This window comes from Drosophila santomea, chromosome 3L, assembly GCF_016746245.2.
Source record: "Drosophila santomea strain STO CAGO 1482 chromosome 3L, Prin_Dsan_1.1, whole genome shotgun sequence".
Lineage (NCBI taxonomy): Eukaryota > Metazoa > Arthropoda > Insecta > Diptera > Drosophilidae > Drosophila > Drosophila santomea.
The window spans coordinates 15,405,933-15,430,010 of NC_053018.2; the positions used below are offsets into that span (position 1 = coordinate 15,405,933).

Genomic DNA, 24,078 nt, shown 5'->3' on the forward strand with positions numbered 1-24,078 from the left:
TTTTCTGTTACACAGCACTAACCAAGCTGTTAGTCCTCGGTATCTACTATCGATATTCGTATTAACTATCGAAACCAACCAAATCATTTATGTATTCCTTAAACATTTGCTGTAAACAATTTTATTCCTGTTATTTAATATCACAATTCTGTGAAACTAACAAAAGCGTGTTTAAAAAAATTCTCAAGATGTATCTTATTTCGATAGCGATAAAAGGGCGGAAAATTTAAAATTGATTACTAATCTTCAATTAAACTAATCCGACTTAAAACGTAGAATTGCGTCATTATCAATACAGTTGAGAAATTATTGGCAAAATAATGCACTATATACAGAGAAGGTAATTTTACAAATAAATTTATAAACGCAACCATATTAGATATTCCATCCGTCCCCTTAAAAAGCAATGTGATTGTTTTAATGTTGTTACCAACTTTATTTGTTACGTTCTTAATCAGTTCTTTCAATGATTCTAAAAATTCCAAAATAGAAAACTTATAGAATTACATATTAAATTTTATCGTTTTCTTTAATTCTTCATTAAAACTGAATTTTAAGTTCATGCAATCATCGCGCAGTGGGCGCTTAAAATCTGCGTCGCAAGTGTACTACATACAACGGAAGTATGCGAATAAAAAACCGTGGGCGGGCAAAAAGCTTCGATGGCTACACTGGCGTCCAGCTGACCCCATCCTCCGACTGATAAAAACTCAGCCGTCGAATGGGGAAACTCCGGAGGACCACATGCGCCGAAACTTTAGAAGTAAACTACAGAATGTACGTTGCTAGTTGTGGCTTTTTGTTGTTTGTTACACGGATGTTTCTGTTCATAGTTGTTGGATTTTTGTGTGTGTAGATGTGTGGTAATTGTTGGATTTACAACTCGTCCTTCTTGGGCGCCTCCTCCTCCTCCTCGGTCTCCTCGACGGGCTCGGCATCGGCCACCTCACCGTCGGCATCGAGGAACTTGACGAAATCATCGAGAGTCCTGTCCAGGTTGAAGTCGATGACCTTGTTGTCCTCCTTGCGGAAGTACTTGATTGTGGGGAAGGACGAGATCTTAATGCTCTCCAGCTCGTTGGCAGTGGAGTCCATCTTGGCAATGACAATGTCCTCATTGTCCTTGTACTTCTCGGCCAGCTGGTCGTAGATGGGGGCCAGCTGCTTGCAGTGTCCGCACCATGGGGCGTAGAACTCAACCAGCACGCTCTTGCTCTTGTCCAGGGCAACGCTCTCAAAGTTGCTGGAGACCAGCACCTTCACGGGGTTCTTGTCCCAGTCCTCGGGCAGCTCCTGGGAGAGCAGGTGCTGCTTCAGCTTGCCGTCCAGGAACTTCTTGAGGAAGGCCTCGATGGTCTCGGCGGACAGATCGTTCGATTCGGGCTTGTATTTGGCCATGTCCTCTTCCAGCTTGATCAGACGGATGGTGGGCACCTCCTCCTTGTTCATGCCGAAGAACTCGAAGATGCGGGTGTGGTCCTCCTCGTCGGACGAGATGGTCACGAACAGGATGTCGTCGCGGTACTGCTTGGCGATCTCCTTCAGGGGATCGACGTACTTCTCAATGTGGCCGGCCTCCCTGGACACGAAGAACAGCAGATGCGACTTGATCGAGCCACCGAAGATCTTGGAGGCAGATTCGTGGTTGAATTCAACGATCAGGGGCAGAGATTGCACCTGGGCGAACTTCTTCAGGTTCTCCTCGGTCAGCTCACCCTCGAACACGGACTTCTTGTCGTCGAATGGCTTGAACAGAATCACTCCATTGCTCTTAGCCTCGTACTTGGCAATCACATCAGCATTGCTGCTCACACCGAAGACGAACGAGTCCAGAGCGTTGGCGGCCTTGGTGAAGGTCTTGGCCTCCTCCGATTCCAGATCCTTGAAGAATCCAATGATGGCGATCTCGTTGTCCTTAAGGAACTGCTCGGCATCAGCGACGCTGGTCAGATCCTTGGCTGGTGGGCCGGTCTTCTTGGTCACCCAGGCAATGATGTCAGCAGCCTGGCGGCCACCGCTGTACTCCACGGGAGCGCCGCTGCGGAAGAACTTCAGAGTGGGGTAGCCACGGACGGCGTACTGCTCGGCCAGCTCACCCTCGACGGTGGCATCGACCTTGGCAAGCTTGATGGGCGACTCCTTCTCGGCCAGCTGCTGGGCAGCCTTGGCGTACTCGGGAGCCAGAGCCTTGCAGTGTCCGCACCATGGGGCGTCTGTAAAGAGCGAGAAAAGAAACCTCAGTTAGCAAACGAAAGACTATTCATTTAACTTGGTAGAGCTTATAAACTGGTTTGCAATTAGGCCAATTAAAATAAGGTAAAAGTCGAGTTCATAATGAAGCAACCTACACGTAGTTTTTAACTATTTATAGATTTGAACAATATATAATTAATTTGTTTTTAATTGAATTGAATTTTGTAGAGCATTTGGTTTGTAGACTTGGTAGGACAACTACTTCTATATATTAATGTACTTTTATTTCAACTTTGTTAGGCACGTAAACTATGCTAATAAAAATTAGAATATTTTTATGTTGACAAAACAGAAACTTAAATCAAATTAAATGAAGATCCAGATGAACTTAATTATCCGTACTATGTCAACCGTGAAATGGCACAAATTTGTTTTATTAATTAAAATAATAGTTTTAATGAATGGTATAAATGGTTTTGAAAACTGTTCAAATCTGATTGAATGGTGGAGGGTTCCATCAACATACGGATAATTGTCATTCACCAGTTTCTATAGTATGTAAATGAATTGGAATGTCTAAGACAAATGCTTTCGCAGTTGCAGATTATAATTCTATACCCTCTTGTCATCGTTAACTGCTTTGAGTAGTAAGTCGAGTGTAAAGTTCCCAACTGAAAGCGACATTTAATCGCTCGATTTGCCACGGATCTGGGGCAGGGCCCCTAGGAATGAGCCCACTATAGCATCCAGCTGCTGTTGGCATTATGCAAATTCCACGTGTTGAATTCCCATTGCCCAAGTGCAGCTCCTCGGAGCCACGACTGCAATTAAGTACGCATCCAAGCACTCGAATTTGAATGAAAACTGGGGGTGAACCAGCAGTGGAAGATGAGATGACATAATGCCCGGCTTGACAACGTCCACAATCGGGATTGTCGTAATTCATATATATGTACATATATTGAATGCCGCCTTATCGCCGGCTTCTTGCGACTTGGCTATAGCTGCGGCTGACGTGGCCATGGCATTGCATTGGTTCCGCTTCCACAAACATCTTTCTGTTTTCTACAGGAGATAAGCGCTCAGCCTTGGAGGAGCAGACCATTATTAACCTGGGTGACGTTGTCGCCACCTCCCAAAAAAAAAAAAACAGGTGCAAAATATGCAAAAGTTAATTAAGCAAACACCGAGAGAAACGCTGTCATAAACAAACCCACAAGTCCGCCATATTGCTGGCTCCCAAAGATGCCAGGCTAGCATTTCTGGCGGTTTAACGCCGAGCGGCGAATGAAGGGGCCTTTTTTGTATCTCTGATTTTCGTTTATCTCTGGAGTGGTTTTCACGCTTGATAGATAACAAGATCGATTTTTTTGAGTTGTCATTAAAAGAACATAAAACTTCATTGAAGATTATGCCATACAGTGGGGGTTGCCATTGATTTTCGTTTTGTTTTTTAAAAATATCTTAGAACTTAAAATGGCCTCTAAAGTATACTGAAACTGCTTTGTCTTATCTAACAAATGCCAAAGTTGACAAATCGTTTGAAAAATATATGAACGAATATAGAATTAAGTTTAGGGGTTTTGTAATTAGTTTTCCTGTTTGTGTTTAAACTCAATGTCCTAAAAATATGAACGTAAAACGAATCAAGGTCTGTGTAATTAGTTTTTTTGTGTGTTTACAGTCGATGTTTATGTGTATGTACCATTTATCAAAATCTAAGCTTTTTAAAATATTTGGGAAGTTAATAAGATAGAGTTCTTTAACACAGTGCGCATTATTATTTATTTTACAGCTTGTTTCCCAAATCTGGCTACTTTTTCCCCGGCTAATTTCCCCGCTAACTAATCTGTTGCTCGTGCAGAGCATCACTGGCGACGCAACACCGTTAGGCACGCGCAGAGAAAGAGTTGAATGAACTTTCCAATGCGTGGCCGTTGCGCAGCCGTGGAAAAAGGGACCGAAACCAGATTGTAAGTGAGAATTAGAACCAAAAAATCCGAACAGAACAGAACAAAAGAAAGCAAATGGCGAATAAAAAGTGGTTTGGTTTGCTTAGGCTAACCTAGATTCGTGGGAGATGGAAAGAAGAGTTGCCCGACCACTTTTTGTTGCCTTTTGTTTCCATTATAGATTCCCATTCGAAGATTATTAAAGCGGATGTGTGGCCACGCCCCGTAGGCTTAAAGTTAGAACAATAACTAGCAGTGTCGATAAAATACATGCAGCATTTGCTGCGCACAACGTTTTGTTTCCTTTGGCATTAAGCATTTGCAAGAATACGAAATTATAGCAGGTTTATGGCGACAACAATAACAAGTAGTGTTGCAGTATATGGCTACATACATATAAGGCCCTCTCGCTTGCGTTCACAGGTGCGAAAAAGAGATGGCACTTGCGTTTGAGAGAGCGAGCTTCTCCCCGCCCCGCTCAATGACACACAAGATGACGCGAGAGAGATAAAAACGGTTAAACAAACGATAAATTGCTGGAAAATCAACTAAACAAATTTTCCAGGCCGCCGATTGGAACTAGTCTGTCAGTTGGCCGATAAATCAACTAGGATTTGCCGTGCAACATGAGAGTCCAGATTTCCAGTCAACAACAACTGCCACGCAGACAGATTTTCTCCGACGCTTTGAAAGACCACGTAGCCGCTAAGCCGCATGAATCAGCGGGTGCGAGCGAGAGGGCGCTAGCGGCCGGCGCATTTCGCATTTTGATATTCGATTTTTGCCACATTTTGTTGAGATTTTCGTGCCTTATTTTCGATCTATGCAAGTACTTACAGAACTCGACCAGCACGAACTCGTTGTCGGCAATCAGCTGCTTGAAGTTGTCCACGGTCGCCACCAGAACGCCCTCCTCAACTTTGACCTCCGCCTCGGCGGAAGCGGCCACGTAGGACGCCGCCAGGAAAAGTGCACAGATCAGGAATTTCATCGCGGGCACTCGTCGTCGTTTGATATTTTATGAATTTATTGCCCTGTGTGGGTGCAGCACACTCGCCAACCAAAACTGGGATTCGAACTGCGCTGAACTTGCCCGGTTGCAAGTAGAAATTCAAATGAATTCGAGTCACACTGAATCGCAGAGATATATACATATATAGCTGAGTTAAATGAGGTATTTTTGGTATTTCTCGACTTTTTCCGATATATTTTGTTAATATATCGATATGTGGCGATGCATGGTTATTCAACTGTAGGTGGCGCTAGGGTGCCCGGAAGTCTGGCAATACTCGAACAAAAACATTTTTGTATTAATTTGGATATATTCATATTTGGCTAATTCACATTATATTTATGTTTGTATTTCATTTTAGGGGCTTTCTCCTGAACTTAAATATTTATAAAACTGCATAGTATTGTATTGAACATGATTTAATTTCCGATATTTAACAAAAAGACCAATTTGTAAAGACCTTATAATTCTTTTTTTATTCTTTTTTTTTGGTAAAATACAGACGACTGGTGTTGTGTAAACGTGATACAAACTGTTTAATTATTATTGCAGTTGTATTGCCTTTCTGTTTCATTGTATAATAAAGTAAATATAATTTTCTGTATCTTAAAGAAATATAACTGCATTTTTAAACAACTTGACAGCACAAAGCACTTAAATAATTCGTTAAAAGACAGACGTTGGAAGAATATAATGCGGAATTCAGGAGTCAAAAGCAACAACCTGTTGAATGCATTGTTCGACTATGCTAAAAAGTATCTCCGAAGTCTTTACACTACTAAATGGCTTATCTATAGGTGGTACATGGACGAACAGGCTCCGTTTCCTGTCCATATCCAGCGACTTCAGATAGATATAGCCGCAGAGAAAGTCACCCACATTTTTGGACGCTTTTGTGGCGCTCAGGGTTTGGAGATTATCATTATGAGTCTGCTGCGTGGGTGCCACACAATCGGCGCAATTCTCATTTACAGCCGCCACAATCTTATCTACATCTAATTCTGTTTTCAAGACATTTGCGTGTCCATTGTTGGGGAGTTCGCAGCTGCCGTTGGCCAGCCTTTTATCATAATTATCAGCTCTTCGGAACTTGTGATTGTACGCTAGCTTCTCGATGTAGACACATTTGGCAACGCCCGACACACCGACATGGATGACCAGCTGTTTTTTTTTTTTTTTTGGGGGAAAGATTATATCATTTAGCAATCTATCTATTTATGGTTCAATTGCCATTCATACATATGGCTGGCGCTTCCAAGTCTCTGTCACCGCCTCGTCCACAGCCTCATATTCCACCGAGACCAATCGCTTTTCCAGATCGAATTCGATGCCATCGTGGGTTAGGGTATCCGGCAAGAGTTGGACAGCTTCCCAGCTGGCGTTGACCTCTTCATGACCACGGAATGGCCCAAATCCGGACACCACAATGAGCTTGCGATCCGACGACGCCATAACAAACACTCCAACTAAACTGAACCGCCCACCCCCAACAAAACTATCTTAAATGCCATATGATTGCCATCTTCTTCATCTGGAATTGGAATTGTGTGTTTCCACTTGTCCGCGTTTGTTGGTCTCTAAAATTAGAAATTAGTAGTTAAATAACTATCCCATTCTATATATGACAAAGTTTTATATTATTAACTTTTATAATATTTATATTTTTTAATTTTTAAATTAAGTAAAAAACATTAGTTGGCTTATATGTATATATTTTAAAACAAAGTTTGAAGGTTTTCTTTTTATTTTTAATAACATTATTTATTTTCTATTCTTGTTCTCTATTTTCTTATCTATTTCTATGAGAGTTTGGGTAGTAACCTACTTTTTCCGGCAAGATCCCAAAGAAAGAAAAGAGTTCCGAAAAGTCAAGATTTCAAGGCAAATATCGATGAAAGTAGATCGTACCCAATTATTATCGAAATATCGCTATAATAGTACAGAAACAGAGAGATGCAATCTCTTCGAAAACTGTGGATATAAATAAATAAATAAAGTGAATAAAGTAAAATATTAAAAAAAATTTAAGATACCGTGCAACATGGAAGTAAGTAATAAATATGTAATAAGTAATGTAAATTCAGCGTAGAAGTGTAAATGTCAAAAAAGCGGTTTATGACATTGATTTCCCAGTGGTTCCAGTACTAGAAAAGGCGGCATTTTTAAATCTCTTTAAGTTCTTCCTACTGTTCCGTGATTTTCTAGAAAACTGTGGATCTTGCAAATATTAATAGAAAGTGGAAGAATGATAACAACATAACGAAATTAACAAATTTTTTAAAAGTGTGGACGTGACAGTTTTGCACGGGTGGCAATCTTCTGATGCAAGCTTGGCACTGTGCCCGCTTCACTGGAATCTGTATCCCTAATCTCATACGGACTAAGATTAAGAGATATAAATATGTTATTAGAATATCTACATATATGGTATATTTTTAACGACCTGGAAGATTACTAGCTTGACATTAGTAATTTGAGGAATTTTAAAATTTATGAACTTTAATATTAACAAAGAATACATTTCAGACACACACACAAAAGAATTGGCGACGTACCCGGACTACAGTGCATTTCCAACCAATATTTAATTTAATTTCAAGGCTATAATATACATATGTACATAAATCTACATCGTCTTACATTCGACATTCGTAAAATACATGTCACTTGTATGCAGAGGAAACACACGTATGTACATACTGGTAAGAATCTACAAAAGGTAAGCAGTAAATTATACTTTTTGATTTTAAAATTGTTTACAAAAATAAAGGGCAACATTTTTACTTTTTTAATTTTATAAATGAAACAAACCTTACATATGCTAAAAGCCAACCTGTTCTTGCCTGTTTACTGACTTCCGGTTAAAAATAGGTCAAAGGCTTAATTAAAGAACCTGTTTCTAATAACCATCCCGAATCGAAACTTTAATAATCCTCCTGAATCGAAAAATTCAAACATATTTAAATCGTTGCTGTCCAAATTCCCCCTTTTCAATTTACGAGGAACAATAAAGGTGCACATGAAATTAAACTTAATTGAGCAAAACACGTAGATATACTTGTGTAGAATCGTTACCACAGCTAAGTTTACAGAAAAACAAGTTGACGTTCAAATGCGTCTCTTAGCGTATTAAAGTATTTGCCCGCTCGCCGACACTCTACCTCTCTCGCTCGCACACACCCGACCCACAGACAACGACAACTTATCAGATATTTTCCCATGTCCAGGGCTTAAAAGAGTGAGAGAGAGAGTGAGAGAGCAAGAGGAGAACGCGAAAGAAAATCGTTTGGGTTTGGTTTTGGTTTTGGTAGCATTCGCATATTAGTCGTCGAACGCAGAGCAACATATTCATAAAAAGTGGTCTAGCCAACGAGTCTATAGATGTTTTTTTCGACGCGGTGGTGGAAATTATGAAATAATCGCTTACGGTTTGTGCTAAACGAGAAACGGCGTGATCAGATCCGCAGATCATCAGATATATCAAGACTATCTATAACCATATAGATCCCAATCATGGCGACCGAAACCACAAAAATGGTAAGTTCGATTTTGAGTCCGTCGTTGGTAATTGCGTGTGATTAGGCTTTCACTTGTGACTGTGGCTATATGGGGAACGTGGCAGTGTTCCTTGTTTTTGTCGGTTAATTGCTTTTCGTTGACCTTGAACCCGTCGCCTTAATGCCCGGCAAGCCCCTAGCACTTTTGACGGCTTTTCGCAACGAACTGTTGAGATCCGATTGCAAACCTGGATTCGAGTTTGAGTAGCGCGTGGCAAACGCGTTAGGTAAGAGAGTGTTATGTAAACAAAATCATAAATCAAGTATTTTATTGATTTTGAAATGATTTTTAGATCAGTTGAAGCAGTGTTTGGATTTTGGAAATATATATATAATATATATAGTTATATAAATGCACTTCCAATCGTATTGCTCTCTTATTTAGCAGCTTGCTTAAGTGCTCAATCTATAAAGTGTCGTCATACTGTTTGCACACCCACTTAACAACCCGATGAGCAGTTTTTATTATTCTGCTGCTATGATATCTCCATTCCGCCATCTGTTATCTAACTGAAGAAGCGTACTTTTGTGCAAATCTTCGGAAGTGACACCGCTTTCTTCCCCCCGTTCTTCCCATACATTTGTACATAGTATCGCTCTCGTGTGCGGACAACCACCTGACCGAAAAACGGTATGACGACACCGAACGATAACAATATGTACAAAATTATTCAGATTCAGCAAAATAATTAGCGGGCCCCAGGTTTCCCAAGGCAATTTGTGGAAGGGCTTAAGAAGGCTTAACTTTTTTTGAGAACCCGCCACAAATCCCCATTTTATTAAGGAGCTAACTTAAACACGTGCGATAAGGTTGATTCTGGAATTTCCAGAAGCACGGGGATTGCAAACAGACTTTGTGGAACCTGGAAATTTCAACTAATATTTACACAGAAGCTGCTTGAAACGCTCAGGCAAGTGACTCTTTCCTAGTTTTATAGATATTCGAGCATAATCTATAAAGTGTATGATTACGTATTTTATTTTCTATATCACTATACCTGTTTTTGTTAACATACATACATACATGGGTATACAATGTTTTATTGACCCATCGTAAATCAAACAATTGAAGCTCTTTTCGGTAATGAATGAACATGAAGTCGATAAAGCTGATAAATGGATTATACTTTTGTGCAACAGATTGTGTACTGAATGTCAACCCATTTTTTCTGAAAGAGGAGGGTCCAATGTTCGATTGAGTACTATGTATTTGAAGTTCAAAATCCAAAAGCAAATGTCTGCATTAAAATTCAAAGTACATTAGGGGTATTTTTAGAATCGCCCAGCACTTTGGCTCTTGAACAAATGTTTACTCACATTTTTGGCTTATAATCTCCATGTTACCTTGAGGAAAATACATCTTTTTGTGGGTCCCGCCCCCACACGTGACATGGAATGACGCAAAAGGAAAAACAATTGCAGACGCAGATACGAAAAGTTTATTTTGATATATTTCAATTCTTCAGTATAATACGCGCTAAATGTATCTGAACTTTGAGATACATTTTGCGGCATTACCTACAGATTATTATAATGTAGCATATAAAAACCATTCTTATTTGATTTTGAATTTAATCAACATTACTTATTGTGTTATGTTCCAAAGTGATTAAATGTGGGTCAACGCAATCGGTGACTTGATTTTGTTTTGTTTCGCCAACAAAAAAACGAGTTGCAAAAATCTTGAGCCCAAAATTTATTGACCGCTGTTAAACTGGTTTTGCTTCGAGCACAGAGGGGGTTTCCTAAGTGAGTGCCTCTAGAGATCTGTTTAAAGTTTAAACTTCAACTTCAACTTGAAGTTGAGGTACAGAAGTGATTCCACACCAAATAAAACTAACTCGATTGGCAACTGCTTTAGGTTCTAAAAATTCCTACGTTGTTCTTGAGTAATAGCAGTTAGGGAGAGAGCACAGCAGGTTATTAGATTAGCTCTTTTGTAAGTTAATTGCTAGCAAGTACAATTAACTAACAACTGTTTCAATAAAATGCAGGGCGAGTTGTTCAAGAACACTGTTTACCAATAAAAGCGGCTATTTACCTTATTTTTGTACGATTTGTGCATGCTGCTAGCTAGTATGTTTTTTCTACATATGTATGTAAATTTATTCGTTGCATTTCATTGTCGCCTTCCGTGCGGTTCAATTAAATTACTACTCAATGCAATAAAATGATCTCACTTGATCCACTTGCTGCGAAAAAACTCACACATATGTACATCCATATGTACATATAACTGTATGATTCATATGAACATTTTCTTGTTTTCTTGTTTAAAGAGCGAGATCTGAGAAAATGATTTGTTGTCAAGCGGTGCTTTTGGTTATGATAGAATTATCTCCTTCCTGGCGAAATTCGATATGGGTGAAATTTGTGCTGGCAAGTTCCTTAATGTTTACTTCGTCGTATTGATTCGATGGACGTTAGTTCCCTAACCGAATCGTCCTCGTTCTCAATTGAATCGATCCAATTAACAATTTATGGCATTTTTCTTTGCGACTTTGAAATTTGTTCCTATTGATTTTTACAAACTGCGTTGGTCTGCAACGTAAAAGTGTCCAATTATTTCCATATAAACTGTTTTGACAGTGGTTTGGTATTATAAATTACAATTTAATCAATTTTGATATAATAATAATTTACTATTTCGCATAGAAATACATTTATTACAATTTTCTTTCAAGCTACTTTCCCAGTATATTGTCCTTGACAACACCTATTTAAATTTGAACTTGGGGTACTAGAAATAGCTTTTATTTCACCACCCTCGATGATTCAAGAACCTTAAAGTATCTCAACCACTATCTTAACAGGTCACGCTTATTTTTATCAGTTTTTATTCTGGAAAACCACCCATGGGTGGAGCATGCCAAATGCAGATGATAGAACATTTACACGCGGCATGAACAGGAAAACCTTCAAGCCCACTCCAATCCAATCCGACAATCGATGACAGTGGCAACCACTTGTCGCATTCATATCTTTTGCACTTAATGTACATAAGCAACTGAAACTTGAACTGGCAAACGGGTTTCCCGCCGAGATCGACTTGACTTGTTGAGTTGTTCCAGCGGATTCTGGACCTCTGGCCGACTTTCACCCAGTGGGTGAGTGCATGTCCCTCGCCGGCGAGAAAGTTGCACTTGCAGTATCCAGATTACATGGGCCTTACATCTTTAATGCCTAAACGAAGTATGAGGTATCATCCAGATGCTTAAATTATGATACTGTTATAAGCAGTTTATAATTTCATTCAAAGGATTAAAGTAGCTCTGTACATAAGCTTTGTATTGTAAAAATATTAGGAAGTTTTGTACATACATATGTACATACATACATATGTATGTATATAGATTTATGTTGTACCTGTACATCAATATTAAATCTCCGATGGTGAAAACTGATGATAACATTAAATTCATATTAAATTAATTATTGTCTTTATAAGTAACTACTGCTTTAATACAATATTTCACAGCATAGTTTAGGGTACTGGGTCAGTGATTTCGTATTTCTGTAGACTTTCTGATCAGCAACAGGTGCTCTGCTCTACCGTTATTACCTCCAGGTGTCGCCTGGCTAATTAGCGTGGCTGCGAAAGCAGGTTGTCAGCTTGTTCCAAGTTGCACAGCAGTTCCCGTTTGCACGACATGCTGTCGCCTGTTTCTATTTCTATTTCCATTTTCGTTTTCATTTCTATTTCTGTTTTGGTCTTGGTTTCGGTTGCTGGTTACTTGTTCGCAATTGTTTTCTTCACGTTGCACATGGCAGCGTGTTTCTCCTCCCCCTCCTTTTATCGCGGCCCTCTCTTAGCACTGTTTGTGTGTCTGCCATCACGTCTTCTTTCTATTCGGATGCCTTAGTGATTTTTCCTGTTGCTTCACGTCAATTGCAGTTTTTGTTTTGAGATCTCCTTCGCATGTCTGCATTCCTTATTTGCTAAGAGTGGACTCGTGACTTATCGGCACAGGGATACTGCAAATGATTAAACATTAGAATAAGCATTGAATGCTTTAGTCGTATAAGAAAATATAAGTCAAAATATCTAGAAACTATGCAGAACTAAGCTTAACTTTGTTCAGCTTCGGGCCTGTATTAGTACAAAATACAGTTATTTGAATCCTACTCATGGTAATAACGTTGTTTAGTTAACTAATACATCATATTAAAAATTTTTAAGATTAATTTAGTATTTGTATCCGCCTAAGTGGCTTGCAGATCCTAAAATCTTGCTTAATATAATAACAATAAAACTCTTTGCTGAAAAGCTTGCTTCTTATTTCCATTAATTGGTTTTAAATAGGTTTAGTTTAAACATTAAAATGCCTATGATGTCTCATATCAATAGCTTGTTAAGCTTAGCTTAAATAGTTGTTCCATGAAGCACTACGAAGCAAACCATCAAATAAGTTATTTCAATACTTGGAAAATGCTGAGTCAACCGAATTTTCTCCGAGTGTTTCTAACCCCGTCTTACGATGACCACCAGCCTCACGGTGCCACCACTAGCCGCCCAAAAACGTTCTGCTCTTCTCCCGCTCTCGCGCGCTCCCACACACACGAGTGTGCAGCGGACCCTACACCTACGTAGCGGCACACAAACACACAGAACGCGGGCGGTTGAAGCGGCGAAGCTATCGCCAAGTAAATTCAGTCGCGCATTTCACCGTTTCCGAATCGGACGAACCGGGCGTGTTTGCTCTCCTGCTGCTTTCGAGATCGGGAGTCCCGATAAGGATATAACTACAACCTGAAGAGGAATCCAGGATTCCTGCCGCTAGTTTCGAAAAGTAAATACAGTACTTCTGCCATAAACTTGAATGCGAGTTATCTACGTTGTGATTCCTGCGAAAGACACTGAACAATCGCCATGTGCGTCGTCCCTTCTCGTTTTATACTACTTCGTGCGATAAAAATACCGCGTTGCTTTCTTGTGTTTATTTAAAAATTTTGGTTAGGAAGTGAACTCGAACTCGTGACGTTTGCATTCTCACAACAAAAAGAGCAAAACATAGAAGAAGAACCCCAGATGAAACCGTTGACCGAGTGCCAGTGTGAAGGTCTAGGCACAAAGAACGCCCCAGCAAAGAATCTCTTTACATTGACAACATTGCACCAAAGATGGGGTCTCCCGAAGTGCATTTCTTACCAATATTTACTTTTCCGTTGGGCGCTAGCATCTGGTTCTTTGTTCCAATGTACTTAGCGATCCTCCGCTCTACTTGCTCTTCCTCGCGTTCCCAGTGCACCTGATGCAGTACAGTTCTACCTCGATAAGTAACACTTCAAGTAGACCTTACTGTATTAACCAAATTCCATATCTGGCAAGCTATCTTCGAAAAGAAATTCCCCAAGTGCTCGTGCACTCAATATTGGTGAAAGAACTTTCAAAAATAACGTTTTCCAATTTTAAAACATTTTATAACGTGCAACTCGTCAAGTAACAGACATGTCCACTTTTCTAGATTTTCTTGAATTTTTGGCCTTATGTTTGTAGAGCAGATCTTGATGCATTCGTGCGCTTCCTGTTCTATTTTTGATGAACTGACTCAGCGTTTTCTGCCCAAAGTTTTCCATAATAATGTTTACAATTTGTTCATATGTTTATTTGCCTTAAAACGTGTAAAATTGTGCTGTTCTGTCGGTGAAAGTTCTCTATTTCTCGTCTGCAGGAGTAGACTAAAAAATAATAGAAACTAATTTAAAAATGTTGTGGAATTTTACAAGTATGCCCATAAAAACCGTATAAAACACGTATTTATTAATTGCCAAATAAATCACATGAATAATGTCAGTCGACAGCCCAATCATTTGAAAGTGCCAACCGAATACGAGTTTTTAATTGCAGTTCATTAGCAACAATTCATTTTCGGTTAGCTTTGGAAGTTCTTTATAGCCGTAGTGATCATGCTATTGTATAATGCATCATGATTTTCCAGCAGATCATTTCTTATCAACAGAATAACACGCATTCCTCTAATCAATGAAATTTTCGGCAGATCGCATGCCGCATGTCTGGCTAGCATTGAATATTAAACATATGTATCAGGTGACACAATTTATATAATATATAGACATATAAATTCATTAATGGGTCTGACTTACTAGCTTTATAAAAAAGTTTCAGTTTTTTATATTTTATTTTCCCCCTGAAGCATTGAACTTTATGATTTCATTTGTGAATAGCAGCTGTTTTTTGCGAAATGTGCGAACTGGACAATTATTTATTGTATAAACCATCCGAGCAGCTGTCATTACATAATAATTAATCTCTTTACATATCCCAAGTCTCATTTTTAACCGAGAACTTTACAAATCAAAGTTGTCTTATCTTCTAGTGTGGTTTGAAGGCCTAGAGTACTCGATAAGGAAATGAAATTACACAACAAATAGCAAAGCAATTTAGAAGAAAAATAAATAAAATATAAGTTCGACCGTTAGAAACCAGTTAGTCCAGTTTTTAAACTTAACTAATCAGTTGAACTTGAAACAAACATATTACTTGTTTACCGGTTGCACTTTTCAAAACACCTCTTCTAAACAGAAAATTTAATTTAATACTTACTTCTATATAGTTAAAGCAAATTAAAAAAGCCAAGTGTTAAAATTCCATGGTTTGGATAATTCACTAAACGAATCATTAAACTCAACCGAGGCGGTTTTCACACCAGAGTTTTTGTGCGTGTGAGATAAATCACGTTATCGCGTTTCAGTTTATTAATTCACACCTAATAAGCAGCATTATCAAATAACCACTGATATATCAATGTGTAATAAAAGTTTTCGTATGAAGATAAACGATATCAGAAAAAAGATGTTGTATGTGGTCATTGAACGCGGTGCCAATAGATAAATACTCTGCGATTAGCTTGTTTTGGGTTTAGTTTCACAGAAAAGTGTGGAACTTTTCAGAAATTTCATATATTATCTGTCAAACATTTACTGAGTTTTGTTTGATTATCTCTATCCATTTCTATTAGTTATTTGCATTTAACAGCTGTTTCTTGGTCATCCGACCACGTAAGCCCTATTATTCTATCAAAAAACTGAATGAATATTAATTAATATTCGTTTATAATGCCCAGGGAACTACTAGACAGTTAAATATGCTAATTTGTCAATCTTCTTTGTTTTGGTTTCACTTTTGTTGACAATGTCAATGTCAAGTTCAAAGTTCTATAGCCGCCGGTGCACTGCTGACATACTAATTGTTAGAACAATTATTTAAACAACAGCTCGACCGACTGGTCAATCCATATTTAGCTAACACACAACAAAGACACGTTAGTAAATAGGATGGGAAATCAGAAAAAAGTACTTGCTGCGATAGCCAGGGTTATTTATAATTAATATGCCGGTCATTTGTTGGGGAAGTAAAACCAAAGCCGCCTGAAGGTGAAAAGTTGAATGAAATTCCAGATTCATTTGCTGAATTACAATTATGTGGTTTCTTGCAGTGCATTAAACTGGGAAACAGTGCTAGTGAGTCAAGATGCGTCGCACTGCCCCTTTCTATTGATAATTATTAAAAGATTCGACTGTTTGACTTCTGTTGCAACTCAGACCGCAAATTGATTCTGAAATTGCGATAAAAATAACTTGAAATGTGCATACAATTATCAAGCCATTTGAAAACATATTTCGCTGACCATTTCGTTGGCTAATTCTCTGGCGATAACCCGCAGTTTGACCTCATCCGAAATTCGAGAACAATTCGAGAACACAATTGCTTGTTGCCAAGTGCGAAGTGGCAAGTGGCATATGTGAATGAACTAAAAGGAAAAGTGAAGTAAAAGAGTCCCATTTCCATATCAAATGTATGCGAGTGTCGTAAGGTGATTTTTCTGTTCCGTTTACTTGAGTTGTTTTAATGAGTATTCACAGGTACAGTACCGAATAAAACGCATTCAACTAACGATCACCGTGAGTAACTTGCTTCTGGTAACTGGCTTATTGAATAGATTCCGCTCAAAACGGTTTTATTTTAGCCTCTGCATTTGTACTTTGGATCAACTTAATCGACTGGCTTGGTTTAACGCCTCCGATTAGAGTCTAAAGTACTCATCAATAAGTATATGCTCCCCTATATATAGAGTATATACTATGTATGCATGAAACACTTGAACTAGAAACTCAAATCCCTTATCAATGTTTCGTCGTAGTGCTTTATTTCTTCTCTTATTACTTTATAATTGCGTAATAAAGAAGTAAAGAATATTTAGTACTATACAATAATAATATGCTATAGCATTTATGCAACAATTAGTTCATTTCTTGGTTGCAGTTTACAGTGTTTTGCTAACAGCCCTGTTTATATCTTTATGGCGACTGAATTGGCATCTGAATTGGCAACTGGATTTCTTTTTTTAATAGACTGGTTTTTCTTATCAGCAGGCAAATGTATGGCAAAACTGTAAAAGTAAGAAATTAATGTGACTGTTTTGACTAACGAAGGAGTCGCAGACGGAAATTATTTGAATATTTGCTTGCCACTGAATGAATAAATAAATTAGTCACATTTTGATAAGCAAAACTCAGTTTCTGTTGTTTACAATTGTTTAAGGAAATATTTTTCCCAGTCCCTCTATCTTTTACTATAATAGCTTCTATTGCTTTGGTTATACGAGATTTTCCTCATTTCTCTCAATGGATTTTACGCCTCAATAAATATCACTGCTCGACTTACAAATAATCTTTTACTGATGGGTTTGTTGTTAGGTCGTTGCTAATTTCATCAATCTGCCTTGCACTTTGCGGAAAAGACTACCTGTTACTCATCCAAAAATGGTAATTTCGTAACATAAATTCACACTTAACTTCCGCATTAAAAAAGTTTTGATGTGCACTCGAGCAAAAAGTGAGCATTTACGTACTTGATATATATAGCCCGATTATTGAAACGCTAATTTACGCAAATACGTGAGCATTTGAAGGTTAATAAATAATGTTTACTCATGTCCACCAGGAATGTGCCTCTCTCCATGACCTATTATTTCGATTAACTGGTAAACACTTTACTCTACTTATCGCCCAGAAACATCTACTATATCTATTCTCTAGTTTTTTAGTAAAGAGCAGTTGTCTATCTACGAATATGTCGTGGTTGCCCCAAGCGCCAAACAAAAGGCATTTGGCAAATTGTTTGTAAACGGGCAATTAATATGTTTACAGCGAAAACAACATGATGATGGTCCTCCTAAGACAATTCCACTCGATCAGCCTTTAGACATTTCAATTAGTTGAACAGAAATTCGTATTCGTTTTCGTTTTTTCCCCATCAACAACATAAATGGGCGGCAATTTCAGGTGTTTCGTGTGGGAGTTGCGTACTATTATTAGTTGATTCCCCATATTATTTGTTGTAAGCTGACAGAATTGGCGCTCATACAATGCTATTAGATGTAATTGCGGTTTGTTGGGCTCTTAATATTATACCTTATCCGGATTCAATCAGGCATAAAGTATTTTTAGCTCAGTAAATTATAGTTTTCTATATACGTGCCTATCTGCAGAGCACCTCTTTATTGGTTCTATATATTCTATATTATAGAGCCCTTCAACCTTTTCTTTTCTGAGAGAATAATGTTGTCACTCCAGTCAGTTACTTGGAATCGAGCTGAAAAATTCCACTCGAAAGCGATGGGCGTATATATATTGTAGATTGCAGTATAAAGATGTCATAATTTACAGTATTCAGTTATACGAATAATAAGAAGGCGCGTTTATATATTCAATTTTCGATTGATATTCAGAACAGCCGCTGACGTAGATGGGCATTCTCAATTCTTAATCAGATTGTTTGCTCATTGTAGCACTACACACTATATACACAGATAGGAACTTATAAGATTGTTCCACATTATTGGTTCCACTTTATCAATTTGTTCCTTTATCTATCGCTGGGTTGACGATCTTTCATCTCAGCCTTGCTATCAGCAAGTTATGTACTTGTTTATATAGTATATAGTATACAACACAAAGTGGGTGTGGCGGTTTTTGGAGGATTTACATTATTCAGAGTTCTCAAAATAAAAATGCTGTTAATTGCGGTGTGGAAATATTCCTTAATTAATGACTGACTTTTGACTTGCTAAGGGTGTGAGCTCACTGAAAACAAACACATTGACTTGGGGAATCTAGCAATGCCTTCCAATCGTCATGCATATAAAGAGAGAGTCGAAATAAAAATCTATAATTAAAAGCATTTTACAGACTATCTGAACAGCTTCGAATGCAATTTAGCAACAATTGAGAGCGTCTCTGGCAGAAACAATGCTGATAGATGCCAATGATGGCTTATATTGATGTTGCTAGTTGCCCGGCTAGTTTTCCCTACAAATACCTCTCGATCTCGTGCCAGTCCAGTGTGAAATTAAATGCCATCGTTCGTCGCCTATAAACAAAAGCACTTCTCCAATTACGTCTGGCTGGAACACACGAACAGTCAGTGTCAGTCCATCCACAACAAAAGCGCTGTAGACAATATATATAAACAAAATAACAAGAGTCGAAATAATAACATTGGCAACAAATAAATAACAAGCCGAGATAAGCGAGGTAAAACGCTTCACAAAGGCGGCAACTTGTTAAATAAGCTAATTAATATTAATCAAATCGCATATAAGAGTTGCTAATGCTTTGGATAAATATTTAGAACGACAATCGTTCATCGGAAAAAAACAGATAAATTTGATTCCATCTAGTTTTTGATAGAAGTAAACAGTCTTAGTCTTAAGATAGGAATGGGTACAACATGTACTAGAAATGGTAATTCTTCCATATTACGAATGTATAGTAATGCTAATTATTATAATGTTCAACCACTTCTTCAATATGTGTTGACAGTTTCACTTGAAAGCTTACCAGCATTTATGCTCTGAGCCATTTGCTCAAAAAAGGTTCAACTGGTCATTATTCATGCGCTGTATCTGCGGCACGTGAGGCATAGTATCTTACAAACTATAAAATATCATTCCCGGCGACATTTCACTTTGTGCCAGTCAATGGCCCCTTTAGCGGTGGCATGCGGCACGCCACGGATCCATTTGAAACCACTCCGTCACTTTTGTATCTACATACATGTCCATGAGGGTTAACCCCATCAAAGTTTTCAAATTCAAGGCTCGCATTGACATTGACACTGCTGTTGTAGGACCCTCACCTGCGGATCTATAATTAGTTTGTAATTCTTTTAGATATACATATGTATCTACAAATCCACGCGATGGTCAAAAGGCTGAGGGAATTCAAGGAATGAGTGGGTGTGGCTGTGTTATTATATTTGTCTGCAGCTTACTGACTTGATTGATGGTCGGTGCTGTGGTGATAAGAGGCTTTGCAGGAACCAGTGATTAGGACGTGCCTCCTAACCCAGAACTCTAGTTGGTACCACATAGATTACCTAACGACTGCAAAACTGGGAGCTGGGCTGCTGACGCCCATGATATGGAAAACAGGCCAACTGTCGTCATGAATATGCGCCTACGGAATATCCACTCAATATATATACATTGGTACATATAGTATATTCCACGCCAGACGTTGACAAATTTTGAGGCACAACTTGGACATATATTCGTTCCGTTCCATTCTATTTCACTTCCATTTTACAGTAGGTATTTCTGTGTTCTTTTCGCAAAAAGAAATTATATCACGCGCCTGATTTCCATACGCTACTTTATTTATTTATTTTGGTTTGGTTTGCTTTGGCTGCGATTGTGTGTGCTCGTGTGTGTTTCAAATGATTTTCAATTGGTTACGTTTGGGCTGGCACATATATTGATGGATGGCATTTTAATGAAGCGTGAAACGATGACAATCGATGCTTGGGTTCGATTTGGGGTTCACTTTACTTTGGGTACGACGACGACTTGGCAACAAGTGGTTCGGCCTCTTATGAGGGGGCTCGTTTTTGATTCTTGAGAACCTTTAATTGATTTACCTTTTTGCGCTCTATTTGCTTATAGATCTACACGCCACCGCCACTGGACATCAAAATGGAAATGTAAGTATTACGAAATTTCGTGCTAGATTGATAACAGGAACGTGAATGAATTTTATTTAATAGCGAATAGAAACTAATATCTGAAAAATGTAAATATCCGATGATAAATGACTTTTCTTTGATCTTTATAAGTTCGTCTTATTCAATTTAATGACCATCTTTCATTCACATGTAATTCATTCAACCGAAAGTGTCTTTTATGCACTTTTTACAAATTCTTTCTAACTTTGGGATCTTATTTCATTCACAGTGAAATTGGCGAACAACCACAGCCACCGGTGAAGTGCTCCAACTTCTTCGCCAACCACTGGAAGGGATTGGTGGTGTTCCTGGTGCCGCTGCTTTGCCTGCCTGTTATGCTTTTGAACGAGGGCGCCGTAAGTTAATACCCCTCAAACAGTTAAATAGCTTAACTAAACTTCATTTTAAAAATCCTATTTCTAGGAATTTCGCTGCATGTACCTCCTCTTGGTAATGGCTATCTTTTGGGTTACGGAAGCCTTGCCGCTCTACGTGACGTCCATGATACCCATTGTGGCCTTCCCTATCATGGGTATAATGGTAAGTTCTTTTTCTGTAAAAACCAATGATATATTCCTAACCGCTTACTTTTATTTTACCATCCAGAGTTCGGATCAGACTTGCCGCTTGTATTTCAAGGATACGCTGGTGATGTTCATGGGCGGCATCATGGTCGCTTTGGCTGTGGAGTACTGCAACCTACACAAACGCCTCGCCTTGAGAGTAATCCAGATCGTGGGCTGTAGTCCCCGCAGGTACATATCCGAATGGATTGAAATGGATTGATAGGATCGAATTGACTATGAGTGCTGTGCTTTTCCCTTAGATTACACTTTGGCCTCATTATGGTTACCATGTTTTTGAGCATGTGGATTTCGAACGCCGCCTGCACTGCCATGATGTGTCCCATCATCCAAGCCGTGCTGGAGGAGCTGCAGGCCCAGGGTGTCTGCAAGATCAACCATGAGCCGCAATACCAAATCGTTGGAGGCACCAAGAAGAACAACGAGGATGAGTAAGTACTATTTGTATTGAACGTGTTTTTACCTAACTATGAACTTTATGTTGACATCAAGCTACTAGCGTTAACTAAAAACCGATTAAATTGGTTACATTTTGTAATATTATTCTTTTTTTAGACCTCCATACCCCACCAAGATCACGCTGTGCTACTATCTGGGCATCGCCTACGCCTCCTCGTTGGGTGGCTGCGGAACCATCATCGGAACTGCCACCAATCTCACCTTCAAGGGCATCTACGAGGCGCGTTTCAAGAACTCCACCGAGCAGATGGACTTCCCCACCTTCATGTTCTACTCGGTGCCATCCATGTTGGTCTACACCCTGCTGACCTTTGTGTTCCTGCAATGGCACTTCATGGGTCTATGGCGTCCCAAGAGCAAGGAGGCTCAGGAAGTGCAGAGGGGACGGGAGGGCGCCGATGTCGCCAAGAAGGTTATCGATCAGCGCTACAAGGATCTGGGTCCCATGTCCATTCACGAGATCCAAGTGATGATTCTGTTCATTTTCATGGTGTTGATGTACTTCACCCGCAAGCCGGGCATCTTCTTGGGATGGGCTGATTTGCTGAACTCCAAGTAAGTTGATATTTAAGTCTAGCTTTGGTTCTCCTGTATTTTTACCTCAAACAAAAGTTTCTACCATGTACGTACTCATTTCGTGTCTACAATCACATTGAATCATTAGCCATTACTTATAGACGTCTCTGTAAATTTTAAATTAACTAACCAAGCGGAATGTAATACAAACTTTTTAAGTATTAGCTGAACATTTATGGTTTTAGATGATGAAAAACCATAAATGTTTTACTTTGACTTCTAATTAAGCTTGCGAGTTATTTATTCACTTTACCTACATCGTACTTCTTTCCAGGGACATTCGCAACTCTATGCCCACTATTTTCGTCGTGGTCATGTGCTTCATGCTGCCCGCCAACTATGCTTTCCTGCGCTACTGCACCAGACGCGGTGGCCCAGTGCCCACGGGTCCCACTCCCTCGCTGATCACCTGGAAGTTCATCCAGACCAAGGTGCCATGGGGTCTGGTGTTCCTGCTGGGCGGTGGCTTCGCATTGGCCGAGGGCAGCAAGCAGAGCGGCATGGCCAAGCTGATTGGTAATGCCTTGATTGGATTGAAGGTTCTGCCCAACTCTGTGCTCTTGCTGGTTGTCATCCTGGTGGCTGTGTTCCTGACCGCGTTCAGCTCCAATGTGGCTATTGCCAACATTATTATTCCCGTGCTGGCTGAGATGGTGCGTTTAATGCTCTACACTTTGTATATTATATTCTATACTAAAAGAGTTTATTTCCATTTCAGTCGCTGGCCATTGAGATCCATCCTCTGTACCTGATTCTGCCCGCTGGCCTGGCCTGCAGTATGGCTTTCCACCTGCCCGTTAGCACGCCGCCCAACGCTTTGGTTGCTGGCTATGCCAACATTAGGACGAAGGACATGGCCATTGCCGGCATTGGTCCGACCATCATTACTATCATCACCCTCTTCGTTTTCTGCCAAACCTGGGGCCTGGTCGTCTATCCAAACCTCAACACTTTCCCCGAATGGGCTCAGATCTATGCCGCAGCAGCACTGGGAAACAAGACGCACTAGATAGTTTGTAATTAGTGTAAAGTAACTTACATATCCGTCACAGCGATACGATTGAGGAAAATTTAGGGAATTGTGAAAGAAAAGTGCCTTTGCTGACAGCGGAAAATGTGTAAAAATGTTTAACTATCCTTGCATTTTAGAGTTGCGAAAAGTTTTGATACAAAAACAGTACCTATTGTTTAGAAAAATGTGTTGAAAAAACGTATCAGGAATTGAACTTCTGGTTTACGCACTCAGCTAAATATTTAAAAACAAATTAATGTTACTTCATTGTTGCATTTAGCATAAAAATGGAAAAGATTTGGTAAAATTTGAACATTTTGTTCAATGGCAGCCCTGGCTTGCTAATATAATATTTTTAATAACTAGACTGAGAGAACTTACATTTTCATACATGTTTTTCAACTTGTAAAAAATTTAATACGAACAACTCACTCAATACTTCATTGCGAACCAAAATGAGCACACAAATAGCGGTAGCCTAAGCTTAAATGATACTGTGTACATTTTCAGATGATTTATGTTTTATATAGTTTGTAAACAATATTAATTAATAAAAAGCTCAAACGACAATAAATATTTGTTTGTTTAATTCAATAATAACATATTTCGTTTGATGTTCAAAGCGCGCCATTCATTTCGAATATCGATTGCTCTCATAAATCGATAACTTATACTGCTAGCGATGGGCGTTTCACATAAAAGGTTTGA

General features: G+C 39.1%; 3 protein-coding genes across 4 annotated transcripts; 1 reads left to right on the forward strand and 2 right to left on the reverse strand.

Moving 5' to 3' along the window:
* Window positions 1-412: 412 nt before the first annotated feature.
* LOC120450534 (protein disulfide-isomerase) lies at window positions 413-5,271 on the reverse strand. Its single transcript, XM_039633625.2, has 2 exons — window positions 4,983-5,271; window positions 413-2,213 (listed from the first exon to the last, which is right to left on the reverse strand). Exons 1-2 carry the CDS (start codon window positions 5,134-5,136, stop codon window positions 877-879), a joined length of 1,491 nt encoding a protein of 496 aa, XP_039489559.1. The 5' UTR covers window positions 5,137-5,271; the 3' UTR covers window positions 413-876.
* A 378-nt stretch (window positions 5,272-5,649) lies between these two features.
* Window positions 5,650-6,668, reverse strand: LOC120450535 (pyroglutamyl-peptidase 1). The gene is made up of 2 exons (XM_039633626.2): window positions 6,397-6,668; window positions 5,650-6,318 (listed from the first exon to the last, which is right to left on the reverse strand). Exons 1-2 carry the CDS (start codon window positions 6,607-6,609, stop codon window positions 5,860-5,862), a joined length of 672 nt encoding a protein of 223 aa, XP_039489560.1. The 5' UTR covers window positions 6,610-6,668; the 3' UTR covers window positions 5,650-5,859.
* A 1,810-nt stretch (window positions 6,669-8,478) lies between these two features.
* On the forward strand, window positions 8,479-23,946 carry LOC120450533 (protein I'm not dead yet). Of its 2 annotated transcripts, none has more exons than XM_039633622.1 (9): window positions 8,479-8,694; window positions 20,681-20,718; window positions 20,969-21,095; window positions 21,163-21,279; window positions 21,346-21,494; window positions 21,566-21,754; window positions 21,879-22,337; window positions 22,633-23,011; window positions 23,077-23,946. In XM_039633622.1, exons 1-9 carry the CDS (start codon window positions 8,671-8,673, stop codon window positions 23,365-23,367), a joined length of 1,773 nt encoding a protein of 590 aa, XP_039489556.1. In that variant the 5' UTR covers window positions 8,479-8,670; the 3' UTR covers window positions 23,368-23,946. The 2 variants fall into 2 exon arrangements, with proteins under 2 accessions (XP_039489556.1, XP_039489558.1); XM_039633624.2 differs by lacking the exon at window positions 8,479-8,694 and adding an exon at window positions 13,357-13,504.
* Window positions 23,947-24,078: the final 132 nt, after the last annotated feature.

Coding starts and splice junctions, on each gene's coding strand:
- LOC120450535 (XM_039633626.2), bottom strand. CDS start 6,609: ATGGCGTCGTCGGATCGCAAGCTCATTGTGGTGTCCGGATTTGGGCCA. Junction 6,319..6,396: donor CTTGGAAGCGCCAGCCATAT/GTATGAATGGCA, acceptor AAAAAAAAACAG/CTGGTCATCCATGTCGGTGT.
- LOC120450534 (XM_039633625.2), bottom strand. CDS start 5,136: ATGAAATTCCTGATCTGTGCACTTTTCCTGGCGGCGTCCTACGTGGCC. Junction 2,214..4,982: donor GTTCGTGCTGGTCGAGTTCT/GTAAGTACTTGC, acceptor CGCTCTTTACAG/ACGCCCCATGGTGCGGACAC.
- LOC120450533 (XM_039633622.1), top strand. CDS start 8,671: ATGGCGACCGAAACCACAAAAATG. Junction 21,280..21,345: donor TCCCTATCATGGGTATAATG/GTAAGTTCTTTT, acceptor TTTACCATCCAG/AGTTCGGATCAGACTTGCCG. Junction 21,495..21,565: donor GTGGGCTGTAGTCCCCGCAG/GTACATATCCGA, acceptor CTTTTCCCTTAG/ATTACACTTTGGCCTCATTA.